We start from the raw sequence: 27,504 nt of genomic DNA, 5'->3' as shown, positions 1-27,504 counted from the left end.
TTACTCAATTTTTATTTTAACAGTTTTTGTAAATAAACGGACCACACAAAGTGTGGTCTTGACCCCTTCCTCCCAGTACATACCAGCCATTCTAGGAATTTGGCAGGTGGTTGTGAGTTTGAACTGCAGTCCCTCCCTTCTATTCCTTCAGGGTTTGACTTAAAGTAGAACATAGCAGCATTTAAAATGACAGATGAAGGGGCTTGGAAAGTAGTATTCCGAATCATCTGAACCTCTGTGAGGTCACGTGGATGAGTCACGAGAGGAAGGCTGAAGTCATGAGAGTGAAGGATGTCCCCAGGGGGAGTGAGCGGTAGGAACAGACAAACATGCCAGAAAGACAGTATTGGGTGTGCCCGTAGAGGTTTGGGAAGTGGGCCACCAGAGCTGAACACTCGCTCGGGAGCTGGATGGGGAGAGCTTCAGAGAGGGTGTGGGAGAGCCTGCAAAGCTGGAGGCATCTGACCCTGTGGAAACGAGCCACCTGGCAGACTGCCCCTTAAACGCACACCGTACGTAATAAATGTGCTGGAAGAGGGAGGGGCACCGTACGTAATAAATGTGCTGGAAGAGGGAGGGGTGGGAGTTTATGCTGTTATCTAACAGGACATTTTGCTTCCAGAGGAGTTCAGTGATACTTAGTCTAAATGAAAGTTTTTAGAGCAGAACTATCTGCTATTTTTAGTCCAACAGAAATACAGTGTAAGCCACCTATGTACTTTAAATTCTGCTGCTGCTGCTAAGTCACTTTAGTCGTGTCCGACTCTGTGCGACCCCAGAGATGGCAGCCCACCAGGCTCCCCCGTCCCTGGGATTCTCCAGGCAAGAACAGTGGAGTGGGTTGCCATTTCCTTCTCCAATGCATGAGAATTGGAGAAGTGAAAAGTGAAAGTGAAGTCGCTCAGTTGTGTCTGACCCTCAGCGACCCCATGGACTGCAGCCTTCCAAGCTCCTCCGTCCATGGGATTTTCTAGGCAAGAGTACTGGAGTGGGGTGCCATTGCCTTCTCTGTAAATTCTTATCATACCCACATAAAGTAAAAAGAGGTGTAATTTATTTTGATGACCCATTTGTTTTAACCCAGTATATCCCAAATAGGATCATTTTAACAGACAATATAAAAGTTATGGAGATATTTTACCCTTGTATATAAATCGTTGTATCCTACAAAGTGCAGTTTACATTTAGAACCCGTCTCAGTGTGGACTGACCACATTTCAAGTGTCTGCTAGCCACTTGTGGCTACTGGCTATACCCATATTTGGACAGTGCAGTTCTGAACTACAGAATCTCTATAAACTTGTCTTAGACCTTTAGTGGTGTGTGTGTGTAAGCACACGTGTATGAGCATGTATGCACCAAGGCAGTGAGCACCTCAGCGTCTTAACCACAAACCAGGATGCCCTAAAGTGTGATTTCTCTGCTAATCCGGGGAAGGATCTGGATCTCCCCATTGGCACACAGTAGTTTGTTCAGATGCCTCGCGTGTGGGACTTCAGAGCACTCAGTGGACTTAACAGTCCTTTGGAACGTTCTCCAGCACACCCTAAGTTCTGAAAGCAGTCCTGCCCTTGGGGAAGCCGAGTTCATGGTTACTGTTTGACCAGTTGTAAATAGTTTTCCCAAGTTGTCCTGAAGCATCTGTGTCATTCAGTTTCAGTAAATGTTCCCAGGAGCTTCATACACACACATTGTAATTTTACCATGATGGTCTAGTCTTTTTAAAAATTCTGGCTGCGCTGGGTCTTTGCTAGTCTTTCTCTAGTTGTGCACAAGCTTCTCGTGGTGGTGGCTTCTACTGGTGTGGAGCACGGGCTCTAAGGCACTGGCTCAGTAGCTGTGACCCACCGGCTTAGTTGCTCTGCGGCTTGTGGGATCTTCCCAGACCAGAGGTTGAACCTGTGTCCCGTGCATTGGCAGGCAGATCCTTAACTACTGGACCACCTGGGAAGTCCACGATGGTCTTAATCTGTTTTTCCTGGAGAACACTTTGAACCATACTCTGGTAGTTCGTAGCATCTAAAGCAAAGGGACAGTCTTGCAGCTTTGCTCTGGAGGCGCTGAGGAGTATTTCAGGATTACATACCTACCCTTGCCGGTTTGCCCTGATCATTTCATTTCTCTGCCTGATTTACGGCATCAAAGTTCAGATTGATGCCAAGTGTCAGTCTAAGCAGTCTCTTCTGACCTACAGGACTTTCCTGGAAGGAGGCGAGGTGGTTGGGTTGTGTTCCCGGCAGTGTTTATCTTGGACAACTAAGAGTCAAATCCCTGCCTTCCCAGCAGCCTCGGGGGAAGCAGCTGTGGTTAGTGATTCCAAAGACAGATGGGGATTGGAGGGAGACTGCGCCAATTCGGGGATAAAATAAAAGGACAGAATCATCCTCTCCTAAGTGAGAAATCCTCGCCACTCCAGAAAATCCTGTAAGGATTCTGTGGTCTGTAAGGAAAATGCAAGGTCTTCTTACCCACTCTGTACAAATCCTGTGTACTTCTCAAGGGAGTCTGGGTGAGGGTTGGAACCCGGAGGTAAGGAATCAGAGTTGTGTTTGAACCCTGGCTCACACTGGCTGTGTCTGGGTAAGCTTTTCTCGTCTCTGTAAGTGCAGATAATATTAATAGGTCAGTCTGACCTTGATTCAATTCTGTGAAAGAAAACGCAAAATGTTCTTTTTGGCTTATTGCAAGAATGAAGTTTTCTGTCTAAAAAGGAATCTAGGTAGGCAGGGCAGGTTGGGGAGGGAGACTTCTCAACATGATCAGGGCACCCAGGCTCTTTGCCCTCATCCTCAGTGTGTGGCTTCCTCACTCCAGGATGGCTGCTTGGCCTCCTGCCATGATCTTTGCATCCCAGCCAGCAGAAAGGAGGAAGGCATAAGAGGCTTGCCCCTAACTTTAAGAAAACTTGGAAGTCCACACAAGTTCTGGTTAATCTCTGTGACCTGAATTTTATCTTGTAGCCGTATCTCAAGAGAGGCTGGAAATGAAATCTTTATTGCAGGTGGTTCTTAGCTGAGAATTGAATTGCTGTATTCTGGAAGAGAGGACAAATGTTAGTCTCATTTCATAAAAAGTAACCACCTTGTAGGGTTGTTTTGAGGATTAAATGAGCCAATGCCTTAAAAATGCTAGCCCCAGGTCTAGATTTAGTAAGACACCAATAATTGGTAACTGTTAAAATTAAAGTTCAGTTTGTGTCACCTCCATAGAGCCTTTCACTTCAGTTCACTCGCTCAGTCATGTCTGACTCTTTGCAACCCCATGAACCGCAGCACAGCAGGCCTCCCTGTCCATCACCAACTCCTGGAGTTCACCCTAACCCATGTCCATTGAGTCGGTGATGCCATCCAACCATCTCATCCTCTGTCATCCCCTTCTCCTCCCACCTATCTTTCCCAGCATCAGGGTCTTTTCAAATGAGTCAGCTCTTCGCATCAAGTGCCCAGAGTACTGGAGTTTCAGCTTCAACATCAGTCCTTCCAATGAATATTCAGGACTGATTTCCTCTAGGATGGACTGGTTGGATCTCCTTGCAGCCCAAGGGACTCTCAAGAGTCTTCTGCAATACCACAGTTCAAAAGCATCAATTCTTCGGTGCTCAGCTTTCCTTATAGTCCAACTCGCACATCCATACATGACTACTGGAAAGAGCCTTTCCATAGAGCCTTTATTTCCCCTCATTTCAAGGATTCTTTCTCTGAATTCATAGTATTTTATTCTCATTTTCTTTTATGGCCTTTGTTGCTTCCTGTCTTTATTAGTGTGTATCTTAGTCTGTCAGTTGTGCCCAACTCTTTGCAACCCCATGGACTGTACCCACCTGGCTTTTCTCTGCATGGGATTTCCCAGGCACGAATACTGGAGTGGGTTGCCATTCCCTTCTCCAGGGGATCTTCCTGACCCAGGGATCAAACTTGGGTCTCCTGCATTGCAGCTGGATTCTTTACTGTCTGAACCACAAGGGAAGCCCATATATCCTAAGAAGTATCAATTAGATACTTTCTGTGGTAAGAAAAGTTTGTCTCAAAAAAGATACAGGGAATTATTAGCTCATGTAACTGAAAAAAGTCCAGTGGTAGGACAAAGCACAGGGGTACTTTGACCAGGACCCTGTTTCCCTGTCTCTGATTCTCAGCTCTGCCCTCTCCATGTGTCAGTCTTCTAGGGCTGCCCTTCCTCATGGCTACAAGAGGGATGGGCGCAGCCCCTGAGGTGACAGATTGCCTTGCTCATGCATATCAAAAAGAACAAACCCTTCACAGTTCTCTGGTGGTCCAGTGGTTAGGATTCAGAGCTTTCACTGCCAAGGGTCTGGATTCAGTCCCTGGTCGGGGAACTAAGATCCTGCAAGATCTGACAAGGCCAAAAAAAGGAATAAACCCTTAAAAGTGAAGTCCCTAACTTTACTCTGAGTGACCCCTCTCAACGAACCACAGTGGGCAGAGGAAAGCACATGGAGTGGCTGGAGCCTGCCCACCTGCTGTAGCAAGAGCGTGAGATCACCTGTTCTGGGGCTGGAGGCAGAGTCAGCCCCATTAGGCCCACATGGGGCTATTTGCCAAAGCAGAGTCGGAGGGGCAGTGGGTGCTGGCTAGGTAGTGAGAGCCAAGTGTACAAGCCTATGAAAGCCTAAACATCAGGGCATCTGATTTGTTTTCTGTAGCATCTAGCACAGTTTAATCTATCTAGCACCATGTACTGTGAAATAGTTGCTGAATTTGAGAATAAGTTTGATAACACAGCTGACTGGTGGGGGAGCATTCTCCAGTGTAAGCCACCAGTCAGTAAAGGGAGTAATTGGCATCAAACCCTTTCCCTGCCTTGGTGGCATAAAGAGGGGACAAAGAGCAGGAAGAAGATGACAGCGTAGAGGGGAACAAGAAGGGAGTGGTCTGGCCTTGTTCATTCACTCCTTGAATGAACAGGGAGAAGCTAGGACCCCAGGGAAAGGGCCTCAGGAAGATGCCTGCTGTGGGTCCACCCACCCTTTCGCTCCTGTGGTCTGCCTAGTACTGGGTGGGGTCGAGGGGGTTGTTTTGAACATGAGTTTGGATATAATAGAGCCCTGTTCCCAAACATGGTGATTTTGAGCTGCCCTTTCAGCTTCTATTCACAGAGAAGGTCTCCTGTCAGTCCAGGGGAGGGAGCTTCCTGGGGTTTTCAGATCTTTCTTTCCACTGCTCTCAAGTTATTTCTACCAGAGCTTCCACCCTACCAGGCTCTGCTGAGAAACCAGCTCCATTGCTGTCTCTCTTACTTTCTGCTATGCAACAGTGTGCATATATATATAATTAATTTATATATAAATAAAAATTATATATATATATTTACTTATTTATTTGTCTGTATCAGGTCTTAGTTATGGTTTGAGGGCTGTCAAGAGTACATGGGCTCAGTAGTCGCAGAGCTGGGGATTAGCTGCCCCATGGCATGTGAGATCTTAGTTCCCTGAACAGAATTTGAACCTGGCTCCCCTGCATTGGAAGGCAGATTCTTAACCAATGAATCAGCAGACCCTCTTCTGATTTCTCTGGTACCAGGATATCTAGATCATTGTTCTCATTGTTGGGGAGGTATGCATTTCACTTCTAGCAGGAAACACTAATTTCATCATCCAAATCAAATTCAGCCTCCTCTGAAACATCCACCCTCATTTTACCTGGCAGGAAATATGATTCATTGTAATTGGCAGCCTCCAACTATCTCTACAATCAAGAGGCCTGGGGGGTTTTAGCCAATAGAAAAACCTCTACCCTTCCTCACCATTTAAGACCAGGCCATTATAATGGAGTTTCCATCCCCACCCAGACAACGGACATGATCACTTAGGTCACTGCATAAACGACCTCACCAAGCAAGTTCAATAGTCTGATTAGTCCTCGTCCTAACTGGCTTTTCAGGCTTCGTTACCACCAAGGTGCTCTGCTCTGGCTCTCCTCCCATCTCTGACTGTACCTTCTCACTCGTCAGTGGCACGGAGGCAGATGACTCCTAAATGTCACTGTCCCTGGGAGTTTGACTCTTCCTTTGAACACTTCAGAGCTCCTGGGATGACCTGTCCACAGGCCCCTCCCATGAGTTGTGTCTCCAACTGACACTGTCTTTCCTGAGGCTGGGGCCTGAATTTTCACTTAGATGTCCTGAACTGAGCTCCATCTTGGTTCCAATATATCTGGACTGCCAGGGGTCTCAGACACACCTCTTCCTGTCTCTCCTGTACCCCAGACAGGCTCCTCAGCACTGGAGGGTCTGACAGCTCTCTCGCCTTCCTCTCCATTCCCTCCCCTCATCTCCACCCTGGAGCCTGTGCTCCAGCCTCAACCAAGGTCCTGCTTTGGGAATATTCTGAGCCTTCTGTGCCTCTAGGCCACCGAACATGGAATGCTCCCCGCCTCCCCCTTCTCCGGACTTTCTGGAGTCCCAGGTGAGGGAGGCTCAACCTTCTGAAGACAGGCCCCTTCTCCAGCACTCTGCAGTATGGAGCGGTGATCTGGTTGCGGACCCATCTTCTTCACTGTCCGGGGGCCTCTCAGCCCAGAGGCTGCCTTGTGGACTGTTGTCTTCCCAGTGCCCACCAGGTTCCCAGCATGGAGCAGCTCCCCAGTGGACACTGAACGACTGTCCCTGCCAGAGTCCGTTTTCATCTGCAGTAATTCAGCCTTGGACAGTTGCAAGAGGACCACCCCACCATCTGGCCTGGTCACAGTCTTTAGACAGCTTGGCTGAAATCACCTCTTTGGGGCACTTTCTTGCTCAAAAATCTTCAGAATGATATTCCAGTCCCTTGGCCTGACTTACAGCCTTTCAAAACCCACCCCCAAACCCGCCCTACCTCCTTCCTTGACCTCCACAGGCTCTAACTCTGAGAGGCACTCACGGAACTGTTTCTAAGCGAGCACATGAATGAATACTACATGAATGAAAGTCTTCTGTAGAGTGGAGATCCTCGAGAGTGGAGCCCATTGCCAGGGACCGTAGCCTGAGTACAGAGCCAGGCTCAGTGGGCTGGATCAGGGACAAAGCCCCACCAAGGGGGAGGGACAGGGCTCCCTCACCTGTCTACCCAATCTGGCTATGAAAGGGAAAGTGTTAGTCGCTCAGTTGTGTCCAACTCTTTGCGACCCTGTGGATTGTAGCCCACCAGACTCCTCTGTCCATGGGATTATCCAGGCAAGAATACTGGAGTGGGTTGCCATGCCCTCCTCCAGGGGATCTTTCTGCCCAGGGAATGAATCCACACCTCCTACCTTGCAGGCAGATTCTTTACTGTCTGAACCACCACACATATTTTTCATGGTTCTTGGTGAGAGAGGGTCGTCCAGAGGATCTGAAGAGTTGTTTCACTACCAAGTTCTAAACTTTGGGTCCTGAGGCTGGTTGCCAGGACCTCAGGATGGACCAGACCAGGCTCTTGCAAGGTCCTAGGGCCAGCAGCTAGACCAGGGAGGACAAAGCAGTGGCAGGTCTGTAGCACAGGAGTTTATTGAATGATGCATATGTGTAAGACATTCACTGGTGGGGACTGGAGGTTCTACTTCAGGCGGGGTAGGAGTGAGCAATCTAATTTCTGACAATCTCATTCTGGCAGGAGAGGCCCAGGGAATCTTGGAGACTGAGGCTCCTGAAGTCCCCCTCCACCCTGCCCTCCCTTCTTCACTGTGGCCCAGGTCTCAGGCTTTTTCCTTTGGGGTGCCTTCCCTGGACTCCTGGTTGGAAGTAGCTCCTTTCTCTCCTCCCTCCTGCCATTCTAACCTGCATTCTGAAGCCAAGCAACAGGGCACTCAGCCCCTGCTGTCTGAGTCATGTCCCTACGTGGCTGTAGGCACAATATCTTCACATCCTCTGGAGCATGCAGGGCCCTGGGCAGAACCAGGAGCTTAAGGATACTTCTTGACTAAAGGGTAGTTCAGTGGTTTTTAATGATCTTAAGCGTTCTACACTGTACATCAGAGGACACAGTTGACAGAGTGAAAAGGCAACCTACGGAACAGGAGATAATATCACAAATGATGTATCTGATGAAGGGTTAATATCCACACTATATAAAGAACTCCTATGACTCAATTTAAAAAAAAAACAAAACAACCAATTCAAAACAGAAGGGGGGCAAAGGGTTTGAACAGACAATTCTCCAAAGATGATATATGAATGGCCAATAAGCACCTGAAAAGATACTCAACGCCAGCAATCAGTAGGGAAATGCAAATCAACCCCATAGTGAGAAGCCACCTCACACCCAGTAGGATGGCTTTACTATAACGACAACAAAAATCTAACCAAACCAAATAAAACCAGAAAGTAAGGACTGGTGAGAATGTGGAGAAATTGGAACCCTTGTGCACTACTGGTCAGAACGTAAAATGCTGCAGCTGCTATGGAAAACAGTGTGGTAATTCCTTAAAAATTAAAAATAGCACTACCATATGATTCAGCAATTCCACTTCCAGTTATCTGTTTGAAAGAACCGGAAGTAGGATCTCAAAGAAATACTCACACACCCATGTTTATAGTATTGTTTATAATAGTCCAGCAGTGGAAGTATTCCAGTTGTCCATCACTTTGGATGGGTCAAAAAATATGGTATATACCTACATGTGTGTTAGTTGCTCAGTCATGTCCGACTCTCTGCGATACCACGGTCTGTAGCCCACCAGGCTCCCCTGTCCATGGGATTCTCCAGGAAAGAATACTGGAGCGGGTTGGCATGTCCTCCTCCAGGGGGTCTTCCTGACTGAAGGATCAAACCTGGGTCTCCCACATTGCAGGTATATACCTATAGTGGAACCTAAACATATATATATACATACACACACACATATATATACACATATATATACACACACACATATATATAGCAGGTATATACCTATAGTGGAACCTAAACCTATATATATATAGATGTATATATATACACACACATATATATATACATATATACCTATATACACATATATATACACACATACATACACACACACACACACACATATATATAGGAAGTAAACTAAGTAAGTGAAGTTGCTCAGTCGTGTCTGACTCTTTGCAACCCCATGGTCTGTAGCCTACCAGGCTCCTCTGTCCATGGGATTTTCCAGGCAAGAGTACTGGAGTGGGTTGCCATTTCCTTCTCCAGGGGATCTTCCCGACTCAGGGACTGAACCCGGGTCTCCCACACTTCAGGCAGATGCTTTACCGTCCGAGCCACCAGGGAAACCTATATATTATTCAGCCTTAAAAAAGGTGAAGTCACTCAGTCGTGTCCAACTCTTTGCGACCCCATGGACTGTAGCCTGCCAGGCTCCTCTGTCCATGGGATTTTCCAGGCAAGAGTCCTGGAGTGGGTTGCCATTTCCTTCTCCAGGGCATCTTCCCAACCCAGGGATTGAACCAGGTTCTACTTGCATTATAGGCAGACACTTTACCGTCTGAGCCACCAGGGAAGATCCTTAAAAAAAGGAAATTCTAAACACATTCTACTATATGGACATCATGCTAAGTGAAATAAGCTAGTCACAAAAAGACAAATACTGTTTGATTCCACCCATAGGAGGTACTTAGAGTAGCCCAATTTTTGTGTACAGAAAGTAGAATGGTGGTTGCCAGAGGCTGGGGGAGGGGGACGTGGAGTTCTTATTTAACAGGCACAGAACTTGTTTTGCAAGATGAAAGGAACTCTGGAGATTGTTTGCACAGCAGGTGGATAAACTTGATACTACTGAACTGGGCACTTAAAAATAGCTAAGGGACTTCCGAGGCAGTCCAGTGGTTAAGACCCCAAGCTTCCAATGTGGGAGTCATGGGTTAGATCCCTGGTCAGGGATCTATGATCCCATATGCCTTGTGACCAAAAATAAAGAAAAAAAGAGCTCTGGCTTCTGAAGAAAAAAAAAAATTCTTAAGAGGGTAAATTTCATGTTATGTATATTTAATACAATTAAAAAAAAATTTTTTTAAGGAGTTCTGACTTGGCCCATTCAGATTGTTTCCTAGCAAGTTTGTCTTAAGCACCCTTGTGGATTTCTGACTTGTTACGCAGCCATATAACACCTTGAGGAGAAGCACTCCGTCCATTCCCTGGGAAATGACCTAGGCTGTCACTCCTCAGGGTGCAGTTCGTGGACGCTAACGTCAGTATCACCCAGGCTAGTTAGAAACCTAGAACCTGTCCCACTCCTGCCAAACTTAATTAGAATCTGCGTTTTAACAGATTTCCAGATAATTCTTGCAGGTTAATTCCTGAAAAACTTGTCCTCAAGGAGAAGAAGGGCATTAAAAAGAGGGGTGAGGGGAGCACCACCCCCCACCATTCCCCCAACTTATAGGTAGGGAAACGGAGGCCGAGATGCCCAAGGTTCCTGCTCCAAGCATGGCTAGAAGGTGTGGCACAGGCAGGTGGGTTGGGTGATGTTGCTAAGGAGCAAACGGGGGCACTCATCCATCGATGCATTCATTCCTTCCACAGTAAGATCCTAGGGATTCTGCTGTGAGTGAGATGAGCCAGAGCGGTCTTCAGGCAGAGCCCACCCAGGTGCTACAGCCTCTGTACCCAATGCCTTCAGACTGGGCCACAACAACCACCACTTCCATGCCCCTCCCTGCCAGGGTCTTTCCCAGATCTGGTGCTGGGGGCATGGTCAGGAGGGCTGGCTCTCACAGTGGGCCACTGGGTCCTCGGGGGTGCTTTTTATACGAGCAGAGGCTAGTCCAGGGAGTCTGCTCTGCTCACTGTCATGCATCCCAAGGCGACCACAGGCCTGGCGGTAGCACAGGCAATGAACTTGTCTCCTGGGCTCCCTTCCCACTGCAGCTTGCTTGAGGGCTGGGACAGGAAGGAAGGGGGCAGAGCACAACTGTTAAAAGAATGATGAAACTATTGACAGGAACAGGATGTAACAAAAACTGGTTAGAGCCTCCTAGGCACAAGATGGCGGACAACTTGACCTTCAGTAGACCTTGAGCCTCATACACTCACTCTAATACATTAGCCTCTGCTAAAGGGCACACCCACCAGAGCAGTGGCAGTTCCATAAAAGGCCAAAAAGTGGCTGCTACCCTAGTTCCCGAAAATCCCTGCCCCTTCTCCAAGACAGAATATTCCTTCCACTCATTAGCCTATGAAATGACCCAGCCCATAAAAACTAAGCACCCCACACTTCCAGGCACCTCTCCCACCTTCTCAGACAGCTCACACTCTGTCTATGGATTGTGCCTCTAACTAAACCTTTCATTTTCCTGTGGCTTGCTCTTGAATTCTTATCTGCATAACCTGCCCCGAGGATAGATATGAGCTTGACCATCCTCTCATGCCCCATTTTTCCTACGACAGAGCCAGTAGTTCATTCTTGGGGCCCCACCGTGGGTCTCCAAGGACCGGAATCTGAGTCCTCACCTTAGCTCCCTCCAGACTTTCAGGCTTCCCACAGTGGGTTCAGCACAGCCCCGGCTTGGTTCTACACCTGTGGCGCCTTCCCTTCCCTGGGGCTCCAGTACTTTTCACTCCATCCTGGGAAGCGGCCCGCACCCGCCCACCCGCTTCCTCATTCACTTCCGGCCACGCGATTCGCGCACCTGGGTGTGACCCGGCCCTCCGCACTGGAGGCAGTAATCCCCTCGGATACAGGGCCCTGGATGGAGCGGAGGCGGAGCTTTTGCTTGGGTAGCACTCGAACTACCCGGTTCCGAAGGTACGCACCTGCCTGCTGCTGCTGCTAAGTCACTTCAGTCGTGTTCGACTCTGTGCGACCCCATAGACGGCAGCCCATCAGGCTCCCCCGTCCCTGGGATTCTCCAGGCAAGAACACTGGAGTGGGTTGCCATTTCCTTCTCCAGTGCATGAAAGTGAAAACTGAAAGTGAAGTCGCTCAGTAGTGTCCGACCCTCAGTGCTCCTCCGCCCATGGGATTTTCCAGGCAAGAGTACTGGAGTGGGGTGCCATCGCACCTGCCTAGACTTGATTAACCAAACTCTTGGATCCTCGGTCTTTTTCCTCTTTCACCTTTTGCTTAGCCGCATTTTCAGAGACGCCGAGCGCACGCCCCACTGGGGAGCCGCAACTCCGGACAACGCCCTGGCAAAAGCCCCGCCCCGCACCCTGGAGTTCCTCCGGGGAGAGTGAGGGTCCCGGGCGCTGCGCTGGGCTCGGGCCAGAGAGAGTCGGGCCGGGAGGATCTCCAGGTTCCAGGATTCCCAGCAGCAAAAGCAGTACATTGCATCTTCCATCCGCCTGTCCGTGGGACCGCAGATACACTTGAACTTTGCGTTCCCAGGGTCTGGGGGCATCTCCATGGACTGCGATGCAAGGCAGACAACCACGGGCACTGCTTCCCTGGTCCCCAGGTGGGAAAAGGGCAGAAAGGGGTGAAACTCCGTGAGTCAGCGCAGCCGGGGCCTGCCGGGCAGGCCCGGAGAGGCGCCGCCCCTCGGCGGGGACGCGGTGCCACTGGAGGGCCAGGAGGCGAGGCCGGGGCGCGGCGGGGCGGAGTCCGCGCGGGCTGGCCCGGGCGCTTCCCGGCCGCTGCCTGCTTGGACGGCGCGGCGGGCAGGCCTGGGTCATGGCCGGCGGGGCCGCGCACCCGGGAGCCGAGCTGCTGCCCTTTGCGCGGTTCCTGGACTCGAGCCTGCAGCCTCTCGTCTACGGGTACGGCGGGGGCAGCCTGCACGAGCTCCGGGCGCGCGAGTTCGGCCGCCTGGCAGGTGAGACCGGCGAGGGGAACCTGTGTGGGGCTGGTGGGGGATACGCGGTTTCTAGAACCAACGTGGGGGAGGGTGAACTTTTGCTCCCGGTGGAAGCAGCGTTACCTCACTGGCGTCGCATCTTGAATTGAAAGACCCGGAGGGATGTGTCCACGCGCCCTCTTCATGGACGCGGCTCGCTGGGGTCCTACCTGCAACCCCAAGGCTTGCTGCTCCTTAGACTTCCAGTCCTGTGGGACCGACATGGTCCTTTGCCACCTGTCTCTGCCCTCCGGGAACAAGACTGAGGATTCTTTTGCTTTTGCTTTTGCTTGCCCGAGAGACTCCCGACTCTAAAAGTCCAACTGGAGCCAGGGTTGCAAAATGCAGGAATGTCCGGCAGCTGTGACTGTTCGTCTGCTCGCCCGGGGGCGGGAGCGGTGCTCGCGAGGCCAGCGTGCGGGGTAGGGACCGCGACTCTGCGGGCGCACAGGATGGGGACCGATGGGCTGCGCTCCAGACTCTGGGTTGCCTCGCAGCAACTTTTCTTTTCGAAGTCTCTTTTTTTTTTTCTCACTCGTGTAGGTAAAACAATGCCTTGGAAGTGCAGCTCGGTGGGGGACCTGAAGAATTAGCAAACCGTGCAATTTGAACTTTTTAAGTACAGGACGAGCTTGTATATTGGACGTGAGGACCGGGATCACATCGTGCCTTCGAGTTCCGCAAGGCGGAACAGGCAGTTTAAATTGGAAGTCAAGCTCCATGTGGCCCGCGGTCCTCCCAGCCCATTGCTGCAGGGCGGGAGGGGACCACTCGCACTGGGTCGGGACTCATCCTTTTGCCGGGGACTTTGTATGAGGGGCTTCGCCAAGCGTTAGATCGGCGTGCTGGTTGAACTGGGAGGGATGAGGGGTAAGGGGCAGGACGTGGCGCCGGGCACCGGGATTTGAGGTGTACTTATTCTGGGCTTCCCTGGTGGCTCAGACGGTAAAGAACCTGCGTGCAATTCAGGAGACGGGAGTTTGATCCCTGGGTCGGGAAGATTCCCTGGAGAAGGGAATGATTACCTGCTCTAATATTCTTGCTTGGAGAATACCATGGACAGAGGAGCCCGGTGGGCTACAGTCCATGGGATCGCAAAGAGCAGGACACGACTGAGCGTCTACCACTTTGACGTTCTTTCACTTTATTCTGTCTTGGTGAACAGTGTCGCTTTCCAGCTTGTGACAGAACAGCAGCCAGGATGTATGTTTCATTAATCATTAGCTTTTTGCCTCAGTTTCTCATGTTTCGGAAAGTGATTCTTTTTTTTTTTTTCCTCTTTTGGGAGCTTTAAGGGCTGTGGTCCAGTCTGTACTTACCTGGAGAGGCTCAAGGAGGAGTCAGGGGCCCTCTGGCCGTCTCACTTCTCTCCCTGATCTTCCCAGTCCCGCATTCACCTGCTGGAGACAGTTCCCCTTTACCTTCCCCATCTCCCTCTCCTTCTCTGAATTTTTTTGGTTATGGAAACTTCCCACCCACAGAAATAGAGAGAGCTATAGAATAAACACCCCACAGGTGCAGAGGAAGTGAGAAAGGTGTCCCATTCTTTTGAAGCAAATCCCAGAGGCTGTTATTGTTCAGTCCCTAATTATTTTAGCATCCCCCTCCTTAATCCCCTGATCCCCTCCAGCTGTGATCTTTTACACCCATCATTAGCTGACCCCTCCTCTCAACATCACCTGGGAAAGTAGGAAGTAGGTGTCTCTTTGTTTCATTCTTGTGTCTCAGTGAACAGCACGCTTTTCCTCAGGGTAAAATTTAGGATCCCAGGCTGGCCTTAAGTGCCCCTTTAACATCTACTCTATTTGTGGTAGTGTTTTGTGATTATCTATCTGTCATCTATCTATTTGGTACAATTTCCCAACATTTCCTCTGCATTACGATTGTGGTAGACATTTGTGGACTAAACTCACCCTTCCCATCACTGGGAGTCTTGGAAAATATCCCACCTTTTTTCACATGGAAACAAATGAACAAGCAAGAAGGCAGGGAAAAATAAGCAAACCAAAATAACTCAAGATTCCCCCTCTTCTTCCTTCCCCTGACCCCTATCCACATCCCCTCAAAGTTTTCCTGCAGGTTTGAGAATTTGTCTGGTTAAGTGGTTTGCTCTGGATAATTAAATGCTTAACCTTTAAGTGCTGAAATATTTCCCAACCCATTGGATGGGAACATCCTTGTTTTCGTGAAGGGAGCTTGTTGATTCCACAGATGTGGTTCACGTGGTTCTTAAAGCCTCTGGGTGCTGATTGATGGTCACTCACCTTATGTGGAACCGAGAACTGAAGTTACATGAGCCAGAGCAGACCCTTGAAGACCTAATGCCAACTAGTTTAGGAGTCTTTTGCCTGTTTCTTCCGATAATAATGACAGTGCACCGTACCTCTCCCTATGATGGGTGGACAACAGCCTTTCTTTTGGTATGGTGTCTTTCTTTTTCTGAATCTTCAGTAAATGAGAACATTATTTGAAAACTAATGTTTTGGATTAGGTAATACATTTAACATGGTACCAGATTCAAAAGGTGCCAAAAGAGGTTGAAGAATGGCCAGGGAGCCCCCACTCTCATTCCAGCTGCAGCCACCGTGGCCATCCCACAGTCAACTGCTGCCGTTTATGTTTTGTATGCCTTTCCAGTGCTTGGCTATGTTTATATATATGTGTACATGTTTGGTTTTTTTTCCACATGGTTGAGCCATGACATTTCTTACCACCTGACATAATTTACATTTATTTATGGTCTTTCTCTGTCACTAGCATACGGCTTCTATTTTGTCTTGTTATGTTCCCAGCACTTAGAACAGTGCCTGAAACAGTAAGTGCCCCAAAATATTTCTTGAATATGAAAACAGTCAATAAACTAGGAATAAAAGGAAGTTTAATCAACCAGATAAAGACCATCTACAAAAAAACCCACGGCTAACCTCATACTTAAAGGTGAAAGAATGAAAATTTTACCCTTGAGATTAGGAACAAGGCAAGGAAATCTGTTCTTACAACTTCTATTCAGTATAGTCCTAGAAGTTCTAGCCAGGAAAATTAGGCAAGAAAATGAAATAAAAGTCATCCAGATTGAAAAGGAAGAAGTAAAATGTCTCTACTTGATGAGAGTGTAATCTTGTATACAGAAAATCCTAAAAAAAAAATCCACCTGCAAAACAGTTAGAACTAAAAAACAAGTTCAGCAAAGTTGTATAGATCAGTATACAAACATCAATTCAATTTCTATATGGTATTAATGAACACTATGCTGGTGAAATGAAGAAAACAATTCCCAAAGCCTCAAAAAGAATAAAATACTCAGTAATAAATTTATCAAAAGAAATATAAGACTTATCAAAAGAAATACAAAACTACAAAACATTGAAATAAAAGAAGACCTAAATAAATGGAAAGACATTTTACATTCATGGATTGAAAGACTTAATGTTGTTAAGATGTCACTACTCCTCAAACTGACCTAAGACTCAATGCAATTTCTATCAAAATCCCAGGTTTTTTTTTTTTTTGACAAGTTGATCCTAAAATTCATATAGAAATGCAAATGATCCAGAATACCCAAGGCAATCTTGAAAAAGAACAAAGTTGAAGGGTTTACACTTCCATAAAAGGAGAGGTAAGTAAGATTTATATAAAGTTACAATAATTGAGACAGTGTGGTATTGGCAGAAAGATAGACATACAGACCGATGAAGTAGAATTGTGGGTTGAGAAATAAGCCTGTACATTTATGGTCAATTTATTTTCATCAGGATGCCAAGACTATCCATCCAATAGGAGAAAAAAGAATATCTTAAATGGTGTATCTACACACCAAAGACTGAAGTTGGACCCCTCTTCAACACTGTATTTAAAAATTAACTCAAAATGGATCAAAGACCTAAATATAAGAGCTAAAAGTATAAAACTCTTAGAAGAAAGCATAAATATAAATCATTAGGATTAGGCAATGGTTTCTTATGACAACAAAATTACAAACAATAAAAACAGACAAATTGTACTTCATCAAAATTAAAAACATTTTTTTTTCAATGAATACCTTCAAGAAAGTGAAAGAACAACTAACCAGGGAGAAAACATATGTCCACACAAAAGTTTGTACACACATATGTACATCAGCATTATTTATAATAGGCAAAAATAGAACCAAATATTCATCAGTAGATGAGTAGTTAAAATATGTGGCATTCCATAAAATGGAATACTCTTCAGTCATAAAAAAGGAAGTTCTGATACATGCTACAATATGGATGCCCCTTGAAATTGTTATGCTAAATGAAAGAAACCAGACACAAAAGCCCACATGTTGTATGATTCCATTTATATGGAAAGTCCAGAATAGGTAAATATATGCTGTGCTGTGCTTAGTCACTCAGTCATGTCTGACTCTTTGTGACCCCATGACTATAGCCCACCAGGGGATTACAGTCTAAGGGGCTTCTCTAGGCAAGAATACTAGAGTGGGTTGCCATGCCCTCCTCCAGGGGATTTTCCCAGCCCAGGGATTGAACCCAGGTCTCCTACATTGCAGGAGGATTCTTTACCCTTTGAGCTTATAGAGGCAGAAAATAGATTGGTGATTGCCAGGACTAGGGCTGGGTGGATTTGGGGAGTGAGTAGTAATGGCTGTGGGCTCTCTTTTTGGGATGAATGAAATGTTCTAAAATTAGATATGGCCATGGTTGCACAACTATATAAATATACTCAGGACTTCCCTGGTGGCTCAGATGGTAACGCGTCTGTCTAAAATGCGGGGAACCTGGGTTTGATCCCTGGGTCGGGAAGATTCCCTGGAGAAGGAAATGGCAACCCACTCTAGTACTCTTGCCTAGAAAATCCCATGGACGGAGGAGCCTGGTGTAGGCTACTGCCCATGGGGTTGCAAAGAGTTGGACACGACTGAGTGACTTCACGTTGAATATGAATATACTAAATGAATATACTAAACTGTGAACTTTAAAAGGACAAACTTTATGGTATGTGAATTAATCTCAATAAAGCCATTATAAAATAAATGAAAATTTTATTCCACACAAAGCAAAAATATTTGTTAAGTACATGAAAGAATGAATGAATCTATTCACATGTATGTTCTTGAAAACATGTCTTGGAGTTTGTTCCGTGGCAGTACTTACAAATTACCAGATGGAAGTATTCAAGTTCTTTATTTTAAATACATAGACAGTGCTGCACTGAATGTCCTCATTGACAGGCCATTTCACAATTTATAAGGTAGATTTCAGGAGGATGAATTGCTAGGTCAAGGAGAGTTTGCATTTTGAAAGCATAAGTGACATTGCTAAGTTGCTGTTCATAAAGAAGTGGTACCAGTTTTCCCTCCTACAGCCATGTCCCAATGGGCCTGTTTGCCCACACCTCGCCCACACAGTGAGTTATCCAACCTTTTGATCTGAGGCAGTCTCATTGGTAAGGCTTGATATCTTGCTGTCATCTAAATTTGCCTGTCTCTATTTGGGGGAGAGACTGGAAAGGTTGCCTCCATTCCCAGGCATCTCTGAAGCCTTCAGAGCTGTTAAAAGGTTGAAGACTGTGGAAGTCACTGTGCGGAAGCAGAATCAGGGCTGGACAGCCACAGAGGCTGCATGGAAACTCTGGAATAGCATGTGAATCATAGTGTGAAATAGCTTTGCCATCCTGAATCAGGGACATCTGCTAGGCTCCTCCTCCTTCCCTACGTGGGCTGCTCCTCCAGGCTCAGAAGAGATCTGGTTCATCAGGAAGGCTCTCAGGGCCCTAAGTGTCGATAAGTGCTGAAGTGCAGTTCCTCCACTGCTCATGACTTTACTTGGATTAAGAATCACACATCAACAAGGGAGGGTTGGGGAGTGGAGAAGGACTGGCAGTTTGAGATTAGCAGTTGTAAACTGGCTTCCCAGGTGGTGCTAGCGGTAAAGAACCTGCCTGCTAATGCAGGAGACATAAGAGACTCGGGTTTGATCCCTGGGTCAGGAAGATCCCCTGGAGGAGGGCACGGCAACCCACTCCAGTATTCTTGCCTGGAGACTCCCATGGACAGAAGAGCCTGGTGGGCTACAGTCCATAGGGTTGCACAGAGTTGGACAAGACTGAAGCAACTTAGCACTCATGCACAAACTATTATATATAGGATGGATAACAGCAAGAGATCAAAGCAGTCCATCCTAAAGGAAATCAGTCCTGAATATTCATTGGAAGGATTGATGCTGAAGCTGAAACTCTCATACTCTGGCCACCTGATATGCAGACCTGACTCATTGGAAAAGACCCTGATGCTGGGAAAAACTGAGGGCAGGAGGAGAAGGGGACGACAGAGGATGAGATTGGTTGGATGGCATCACCGACTCGATGGACATGAGTTTGAGCAAGCTCCGGGAGTTGGTGATGGACAAGGAAACTTGATGTACTGTAGCCCATGGGGTCACAAACAGTTGGACACAACTGAGTGACTGAAGTGAACTGAAACAGCAAGATCCCACTGTATAACACAGGGAACTGTATTCAGTATCCTGTGATAAACCCTAATGGAAAAGAATATGAAAAGAATATTAAAAAAGAAGAAGCACATGTCAAGATGCTGGGCGAATCAGTGTCCTGTTATGTCTAAACACATCAAATGGGCACAGGCCAGGTTCACACAAAGCAGATCTAGATAAAGTGAGTGAAATACCTCTGAAAATAATCGCAGCTTTATTTTGTATTTTCTTTCAGGAACTGTCTATCTTGACCATGCAGGAACCACATTGTTCCCCCAGAGCCAGATTACAAGCTTCATGAAAGATCTCATGGAAAACGTTTATGGTAAAGAAAAACACAACGTAACTGATTTTTTGCATTGAGCTTCAGCCAACTATCAGGTTGGCCAAAAAGTTCATTTGGGTTTTTCTGTCCCACCCTGAACGAACTTTCAGGCCAACCCGATACATTCAGTTGATATATCTATTGCCTAATAAAATGTCAGGTGGACGAGGCGGAAAGTGCTGAATACACAGTGCTGAGCAAGCCCCTCATGAGAGGGGGTCAGGCAAGCACCTAGGGTCAGTCCCATAGCACATGTGCTGCTGGGTAGGAGATACTGGTTCAGGGATACGCGGGTAACCTCCAGAAGAAGGGGTTGGTGTCAGGGAGGAGGCCTGGGATACGTAGGTGCTGCATTTGGTGATGGGGTGGCCCTGTGGGGCCAGCGCAGTGCAGAGGATGGGACAAAGGGGAACATGCACTCATTCACTCCATCAGTGTTTATCAAACCGCCCTGGTGTTGGGAGCATCATGTTGTAATGGGAACAAAGTAAATACGTTCCCTGCCTTCGTGGACTGCGGTCTAGAAGAGACAAGACCTCAATCAAGTGATTCCACATAAATGTAAAAAAAAGAAAAAGTAAAGTAGTGTAACACAGAAATAAAGTAAATTGTTAACGGCGTGAAGGGCTGTGACCCAAAGACCCCAGTGCCTGGGGGGCTTTGTATGTGCAGAGTGACGGTGAGTTGGCAGTGTGGCGATCAGGGAAAGCTTCTGCAGGAGGGGGCAGATGCTGGAGGAGGAGCAGGAATTCACTCGGAAAAGAGGAGGAGAGGGCATTTCAGGCAGAAGCAGCAGCATGTGCCAGGACCCTGCAGTGGTTTTAGGAACCAGCCCCCAAACAGGGAGGGGAGGAGAACAGTGGAGATGTGAACAGAGCTGGTTAGGCGTGGTATTCAGTTCACTTCTTCCACCTGGTGGGGATGTGGAATCTACAAAATAGCCCAAAGGACATGGCCCAGAATCTATCCTATAGCCCGTGAAGAGGAACTTAGTTTAATGGCTCAACTATTATTATTTTGTCTTGCTTGAGTGTTTTCCTATCTTTCTGCACTTTTTCACTTCTCTGATTAAATTTACTCTTTGGAACTCAGGGGAGGCTGGATCATACATTATTATTATTATTATTATTATTATTTTGCTTAACTCTTTGAGACACTGAAGGAGAGGGTATTGGAGGAACACACCAGGACAGACCATGAGTAGTGACCCTGCGGCTTTGTCTTTGTAACCTTCCAGGTAACCCTCACAGCCAGAACATCAGCAGCAAGCTCACCCATGACACGGTAGAACAGGTGCGCTTCAGGTGAGCAAATCAGGGCGCCCGCCTGCATGGGTGCCTGTGGGTGGATGGACTTCCTACCAGCTGCCCACGTCCCACAAAGGTGCTGAGTTCATTTTGGGAAGACTGTGTTCAGCTAAATGGCCACACGTGCACGCTGCTAACCACCGGGTCAGAGGTCAGGAAGGTGAGCGAGAGCAGGTGCAGAGCGAGAGCAGGTGCAGAGCGAGAGCAGGTGCTATGACAAGCACAGGCAGGCGCCTCTGAGGTATCCAAGCTGTTGTGTGTGGCTCTGGGCTGGTGCCACCATTCCTGGAGGTCAGAGTGACAAGGAGTGACCCTAGTTCCTAAGTCTTGTTTTCGGGGAGAAGAAAAGTGCTTTCTCTGGCTTTTTCCTTTACGTATTTCAGATTTAGACATCTTGGTTTTTTCCGTTTCTCCCCTCCCTTTTACTAATATTTGCACATAACAAATTTTGCAAATAATTTAGGTGGTACCTAAAGATACTTGACTCAACACAATTTCAAATTATTTCCTACTTGAAAGTGACACCTTTTGCTATAGGATTGCCTGTGTTAAAAGCAACTTGAAACAAGTTGATGGCTTAGAACTTGTTATGACAGAGCCAGACACTAAACCAAGAAGTGGTGTTTTCAGTTGCGTTTAAGGTAGCTCTGGATTTTGTCTTATCCACTTGGGGGTGGGGATTTGGGCGGCTGGGTAATTTTGCCAGTTTGCACCTCTTTGCATCTCTTCCCACAGCTTCCTCTGCCCCTGACCTCACTTCACCATTGTGGCAAAGCCTATCTGTTTTTTTTTTTTTTTCCTAGCTATTAAGATAGAGAGGGGGCTTCCCTGGTGGCCCAGTGGTAAAGAATCTGCCTACAGTGCAGGAGACGCAGAAGATGTGGGTTTGATCCCTGGGTTGGGAAGATTCTCCTGTGGGAGGAAATGGCAACTCACTCCAGTATTCTTGCCTGGAAGCTTCCATAGACAGAGGAGTCTGGTGGGCTACAGTCCATGGGAGTCTCAAAGAGTCAGGCACGACTGAGTGAGCACTCACACATAGACACACACATGGTGGAGAGACGTCTTATTAAGTAGAAATACAGCTGCCTCTGAGCGTTTAATGCACACGGAGACCGTGGAGTGGCCTGATGCTGTGCTTCTTCCAGGATCCTGGCGCACTTCCACACCTCCCCGGAGGACTACACGGTGATTTTCACCTCCGGGAGCACGGCTGCTCTTAAGCTGGTGGCAGAGGCTTTCCCGTGGGTGTCCCCAGGCCCGGAGGGCAGTGGCAGCTGCTTCTGTTACCTCACCGACAGCCACACGTCTGTGGTGGGCATGAGGAAGATCACCGCGGCCATGAACGTCTCTTCCATCCCCGTCAGGCCAGAGGACATGTGGTCGGCCGAGAGACAGGACGCGGCTGCGGCCGGGGACCCTGCCGGCCAGCCTCCGCATCTCTTCTGCTACCCGGCCCAGAGTAACTTTTCCGGAACCAGATACCCGCTGTCCTGGATAGGCGAGGTCAAGTCCGGGCGGAGGCGCCCTGCGAGCCGGCCTGGGAAGTGGTTCGTGCTGCTGGACGCGGCCGCCTTCGTGGGCACCTCGCCTCTGGACCTGTCGGTTCACCAGGCCGACTTTGTCCCCATCTCCTTCTATAAGATCTTTGGCTTCCCCACCGGCCTGGGCGCTCTGCTGGTGAATAACCGCTTGGCTGCTCTGCTGAGGAAAACCTACTTCGGAGGAGGCACGGCCGCTGCGTACCTCGCGGGAGACGACTTCTACGTCCCGAGAGAGTCGGTGGCTGAGAGGTAACCTGGTGATGGGAGCGGCTGCTGAGCGTCAGCATGGCGGGGGCCTGGCGCGTGCCACCTGTAGGACTGTGCAAAGGACGCGGGGGTGGGCTGGAGCTTCCACAGCAGGCCTGTGAAGCCCATGTGTGGGCCTCTCCACAGCTGTGGGGGAGCAAGGGCTTGCTGGTAAGGGCTGTGAGCTGAAGACATAAAGGTCTTCCAGGGGTAAGGAGAGTCAGCACCAGGCCTTTGCCCACAGCACTACCATGAGGGGAAGCTACTGAAGCAGTGACTTTTTTTTATTATAATTTTTATTTTTTTTTCAATTATGGAAGTATGATAACTCAGGCTTCCACGGTGGTTCAGTGGCAAAAAAGCTGCCTGCAATACAGGAGATGTGGGTTCAATCCCTGGGTCAGGAAGATTCCCTGGAGAAGGAAATAGCAACCCCACTCTAGCATGCTTGCCTGTGAAATGCTATGGACAGACACGATAATACAATAATAAGAGACTTGGAAAATACAGAACAATGTTACATGTAGTTCCACTGTATATTGCAATTATTTTTTTAGGTAGATAAATTAAGATTTTTTTTTTTAGTTGGAGTTTCAATGTCAAACTCTCAAAAATTAACAGAATGAATATACAGAGAAGTAGAAGGATATAGAAGACCTAAAAAGCACTATGAACCGATTCAAGAAGCACAGCATCCCACTCCAGTATTCTCACCTGGAGAATCCCTTGGACAGAGGTGCCTGGTGGGCTATAGTCCATAGGGTTGCAAAGAGTTGGGCACAACTGAAGTGACTTAGCATGAAGGCATACAATTTTTGCACAACAGTAGGATACAAATTCTATTCAGTTCCCATAGACTGTAAACTTGGAGATACTGGAACATATCCAAAGACATAAAACAAGGTGCTGAAGCAGCGATTTAAGAATTTGGTACCATTTGGCACAAGTGTGCACACGTGTTGACAGCATGGCTGTATTTCAGCAGCTTGAATCAGCTCAGCTTGGTATCTGGTCAGCAGGAGGAGTCGGTCAAATGAGAGGCTACCAGATTCAGGAGCGCTGCTAACAGCAGTCTCTATGAGCACTCCCCACCCCGGGGAGCGGTGACCAGGGAGGTTTGAGGGCTTGCAGCTCCTTGCCTGGGTTTGGTGGTCTGTGTGTCTTTCTCAGGGTGCAGGGGAAGGTGGAATGGGTGGTGTCCAGGAATCTCCCAGATGGCAAAGGCTGGGGCATGAAGATTGAAGGTATGAGCGGGTGGAAATGGCAGCCGATCCAGACTTCGGCGGGGGCCAACATCGGGTGGTGGCCAGGTACCATGAAGTGGGGCCAGGACCTGGTCACTGTGCTGGGGCCTAAGAAGGCCACAGGGCCTGAATGGGAAGGGGGTTCAGATCCCCCACAGACCCAGGTCAGACTGGAGGGTCCTGCAGGAAGGGGCGTGGCCTCGGCAGTAGGGTCATAGCCCAGAGTGTAGGTCTCGGAGCTGGACTGCTGGGAGGTGGCTCCACCGCTACCCGCCGTGGGAACTGGGGCCTGTGATTTGACCTCTGCCCCTCATGTTTGTCCTGTAAAGTGCATCTCTTAGAGGGTACAGTTCTTTAACACTAATATAGGTGAAGCACCAAGACTGAGTTGGCATCAATACGTTATGAAGCTATCTGATGTCTCTTTTATTTAGAATTTCTCCATAGACAGGCAGTTCTAAAAACAGGAATTCTAATGTAAAACCTCTTGAATCCAAGTGTGATAGTGTAGCATGTAATGTAACCAAGTGAAAAGAATGACAGGCACACCATGTAAATTAAAGGCAGAACGAAATAACAACTGAAATTTTATTAAGCCAATAGGGGCACCTGAAGGTGAGGAGGAACAGGGCTGCTTGTTATAGGCGGGGCGTGGGTGTGGGTGCGCTGCCTCTTACAGTCTGGGTGAATTGCCTTCTAGCAGGTGCTGCACCAAGATTCCCAGATAGCTGAATGTATTTATTTACCATTAGAAGTCTCATTTTGGGAGTTTCCCTGGTAGTCCTCTGGTTAGGACTTGGTACTTTAACTTCGGTAGCCTGGGTTCAATCCCTGGTCAAGGGACTAAGATCCCGCAAGTGGGATCTTAGTGGCCAAAAAAAAAAAAAAAAGTCTCATTTTTTTCCTTCTAAGCCTAGATTAGCACGCACGAGATTTAATACCCAATCCAAATGTTTCTTGAGCATGTACCTAGACCATGCTCTTTTAACAAAATATTTGTGTATTTATTTGTTTGCTTGGCTGCACTGGGTCTTAGTTGCGGCATGTGGGATTTTAACTCCCTGATCAGGGATAGAACCTGGATTCCCTGCATTGGGAGTGTGGAGTCTTAGCCACTGGACCACCAGGGAAGTCCCATGTTCTTAATCTTTTTCTATTTCATAACCCAATGAAAACAACTTTTGATGGAAACATAAAACCTCCCTTTTCTCCTGAGTCTATTAAATTTTGATCAATAAATATTTATTATTGATCAATTAATAGCTGAAGTCATTATTGCCTAATCATGTTTAATTTATTAAAGACACATGGTCAATTAAATATCAATGGATTCACTGTTAATTCTGTATGTCTATTAATTACCATTTGTTTTATAAGAAAATTCGCATTGTGGTAATGATATTTTGAGCAACTCTTATCCCTAGAGTATTAAAACACAAAGCATGATATTTCCATTGAAAGCTTCAACTTGCATAAGGCTGCTATTTGTCACCACTTCCCTGGTGGCTCAGCTGGTAAAGAATCTGCCTGCAATGCAGGAGACCCTGGTTCAATCCCTGGATTGGGAAGATCTCCTGGAGAAGGGAACGGCAACCCACTCCAGTATTCTTGCCTGGAGAATTCCATGAACAGAGGAGCCTGGCAGGCCCCAGCCCATGGGATGCTTGCTGGAAACTCCTTGCTGTCCCCAGCCTTTCCCTTGCTAATGCAGCAGCCAGTGGCATCTTATCAAAACCCAGGCCCCATCCAGTCACTCTCTCTGCTCAGAGCCCTCCAGCCACTCGTCTGACCCAGGGTGAAGTTCTCTGACTTGCCCTCCGAGTGCTCCCAGGCCCGCTGATCTTCTTGCTGTTCCAGCTCTACGTGCTCAGGGCTTTCTGTTGCATCCCTCCTTGGAATGCTGTTTCCCTTTGAAACTGTGAACTTAGCTGTTTCAAAAATGAGCAGTTTCCCTTGCTCCCTTACTTTCACTCTGCCTCTGCTTGAGTGATCTTCCTCGGAGAGGACCTGCCCTGACCGTCTCATCTAAAGCAGCCGCCAGCCCTTCAGTGCACTTGTCACCCCTGGCTTGCGCTTATTTGGCTTCCCTGTGTGCCTGCTGTTTGTCGTTCCTTATTTCAGTGCCCTTAGAAGGATGGAAGCCCTGTGAAGGCAGGAATCCTACTTGTCATGTTCACCGCTGTATCCTTAGCAACCAGAACAGTGCCTGGCATGCAGTCCATGGACAATAAAGATTTGATGAGGATTTTGTCGAAATGAACCATTAAAAAAATGTAAATATAATGAACAGCTTGGTAACAGGAAGCTTATTGAGAGCCTTCTAATAATTGTAGTCCTGTAGACTTTGGAATGATAGACTCTTGTTAAGAACCTCATGGCTACGCAATGGATCTTACTGAATCGACGCCCTGTCAAGGGGTGCTTTCTTGGGGGTCAAGGGCAGCATTGTAGGAGCCACAGCACTTGAGGTTTTGTCAAGTCTGAAGTCTTCCTAGGTCCTGACTATCTTTCAGGGCCTCTCATCATCACTGTCAGACGTAAGCTACAGAACAGGTCAGGGACAGAGGTAGCCTGCGTGTCTTGGTGTGACAGCCGTCTGTCTCAAGGCGGGAGGGTAGACAGCGTATAAGGCAGCAGAGGCAAAGTCTCCATAGACCGGAGGCACAAAGCCCTGGTGTCACATACATGAAATGCACACGGAGGCTTTGGTCACAGCTTGACTTTGTCCCTCTCCCCACTGTTGCAGGTTTGAAGATGGCACCATCTCCTTCCTTGACGTGATAGCACTAAAACATGGATTTGATGCCCTAGAGCGCCTCACAGGTCAGTGGACATCTTTTTTTTTTTTTTGGTTCTACCAGGTCTTAGTTGCAGCACGTGGGATCTTTAGCATGTTAGCACTTAGTTGTGGCATGTAGGATCTAGTTCCCAGACCAGGGATTGAACCCGGGCCCCCTGCACTGGGAGTGTGAAGTCTTAGCCACTGGACCACAGAGAACTCCCCTCAGTGGACAGCTCTATCCGTGTGGTGTTTGCTCCTGTTGCCCATGTTCTTGAAGGGAGCCCTGGCACGGATGGGATCCAGATAAGGCGAGAGTCTGTGCGAGAGATGAGCAACCGGTAGCTCTGCACTGATGCAGGTGGAGCCGATTCTGAACAACTTCCAGAAATGATTTTGCAGCAAGAGCGAGAGACTGGACCTTTCTCTCTCTCTCTCTCTCTCTTTTTTTGGTGGGTTAAAAGAATATTTTAAGAATAGAGACTTTCCAAATCCTGAGATTAGTAACCTCATAGAAGCAGAGGAGCCATCCTTGGTCCCTGCACTGGGAATGCTTACAGATCCTGAGAACTTATAAAGCTCTTAGTTCGCTGGATCTTCCCACAGGGGAGCTTTGTGATGAGCCCACTTTGCCCACAAAGGAGCTTATACTCAGAGAGATTAGATGTCTTCCCCAGGGCCAGGGAACCTGGGAGGGCTAGGGTTTAAACCCATGCAATCCTAATGCCTTACCCGAGTTCCCAGATGTGGTCTCTGCTGCTGGCCTTTGCAGTGACACGTGCTTTCTTTCCTGACAAGAGCTTGGGGTACATGAGCAGGTGGGGGCATTCCCCATAATCGGACACACACACAGGTGCACATCCAGTCTTGTG

The 27,504-nt window shown here is 47.9% G+C and overlaps 1 protein-coding gene and 1 long non-coding RNA gene across 5 annotated transcripts in view; one reads left to right on the top strand and one right to left on the bottom strand.

The window, feature by feature from the left end:
- LOC129636125 (uncharacterized) lies at positions 1 to 11,725 on the bottom strand. Its single transcript, XR_008706660.1, has 3 exons — positions 11,390 to 11,725; positions 7,248 to 10,819; positions 1 to 3,034 (listed from the first exon to the last, which is right to left on the bottom strand). It is a non-coding gene; the product is annotated as an uncharacterized LOC129636125 (long non-coding RNA).
- The window catches only part of MOCOS (molybdenum cofactor sulfurase), a 59,194-nt gene continuing 43,277 nt past the window's right edge, over positions 11,588 to 27,504 (top strand). For 2 of the 4 annotated variants that reach the window (XR_008706659.1, XM_055559393.1), the window contains exons 1-5: positions 12,552 to 12,693; positions 19,423 to 19,512; positions 20,750 to 20,816; positions 21,968 to 22,612; positions 26,600 to 26,676. Coding sequence is in view for 3 of the 4 variants with exons in the window: in XM_055559393.1 (XP_055415368.1) it covers positions 12,552 to 12,693; positions 19,423 to 19,512; positions 20,750 to 20,816; positions 21,968 to 22,612; positions 26,600 to 26,676 (1,021 nt within the window). In the remaining variant the exon portion in view is untranslated. Of the gene's footprint in view, positions 11,685 to 12,132; positions 12,337 to 12,551; positions 12,694 to 19,422; positions 19,513 to 20,749; positions 20,817 to 21,967; positions 22,613 to 26,599; positions 26,677 to 27,504 lie in introns of those variants that run through there. The other 2 variants (XM_055559395.1, XM_055559394.1) reach the window with 2 other exon arrangements.

This window comes from Bubalus kerabau, chromosome 21, assembly GCF_029407905.1.
Source record: "Bubalus kerabau isolate K-KA32 ecotype Philippines breed swamp buffalo chromosome 21, PCC_UOA_SB_1v2, whole genome shotgun sequence".
In the NCBI taxonomy this organism is placed as follows: Eukaryota; Metazoa; Chordata; class Mammalia; order Artiodactyla; family Bovidae; genus Bubalus; species Bubalus kerabau.
This window is presented reverse-complemented; position numbering and strand designations above follow the sequence as displayed.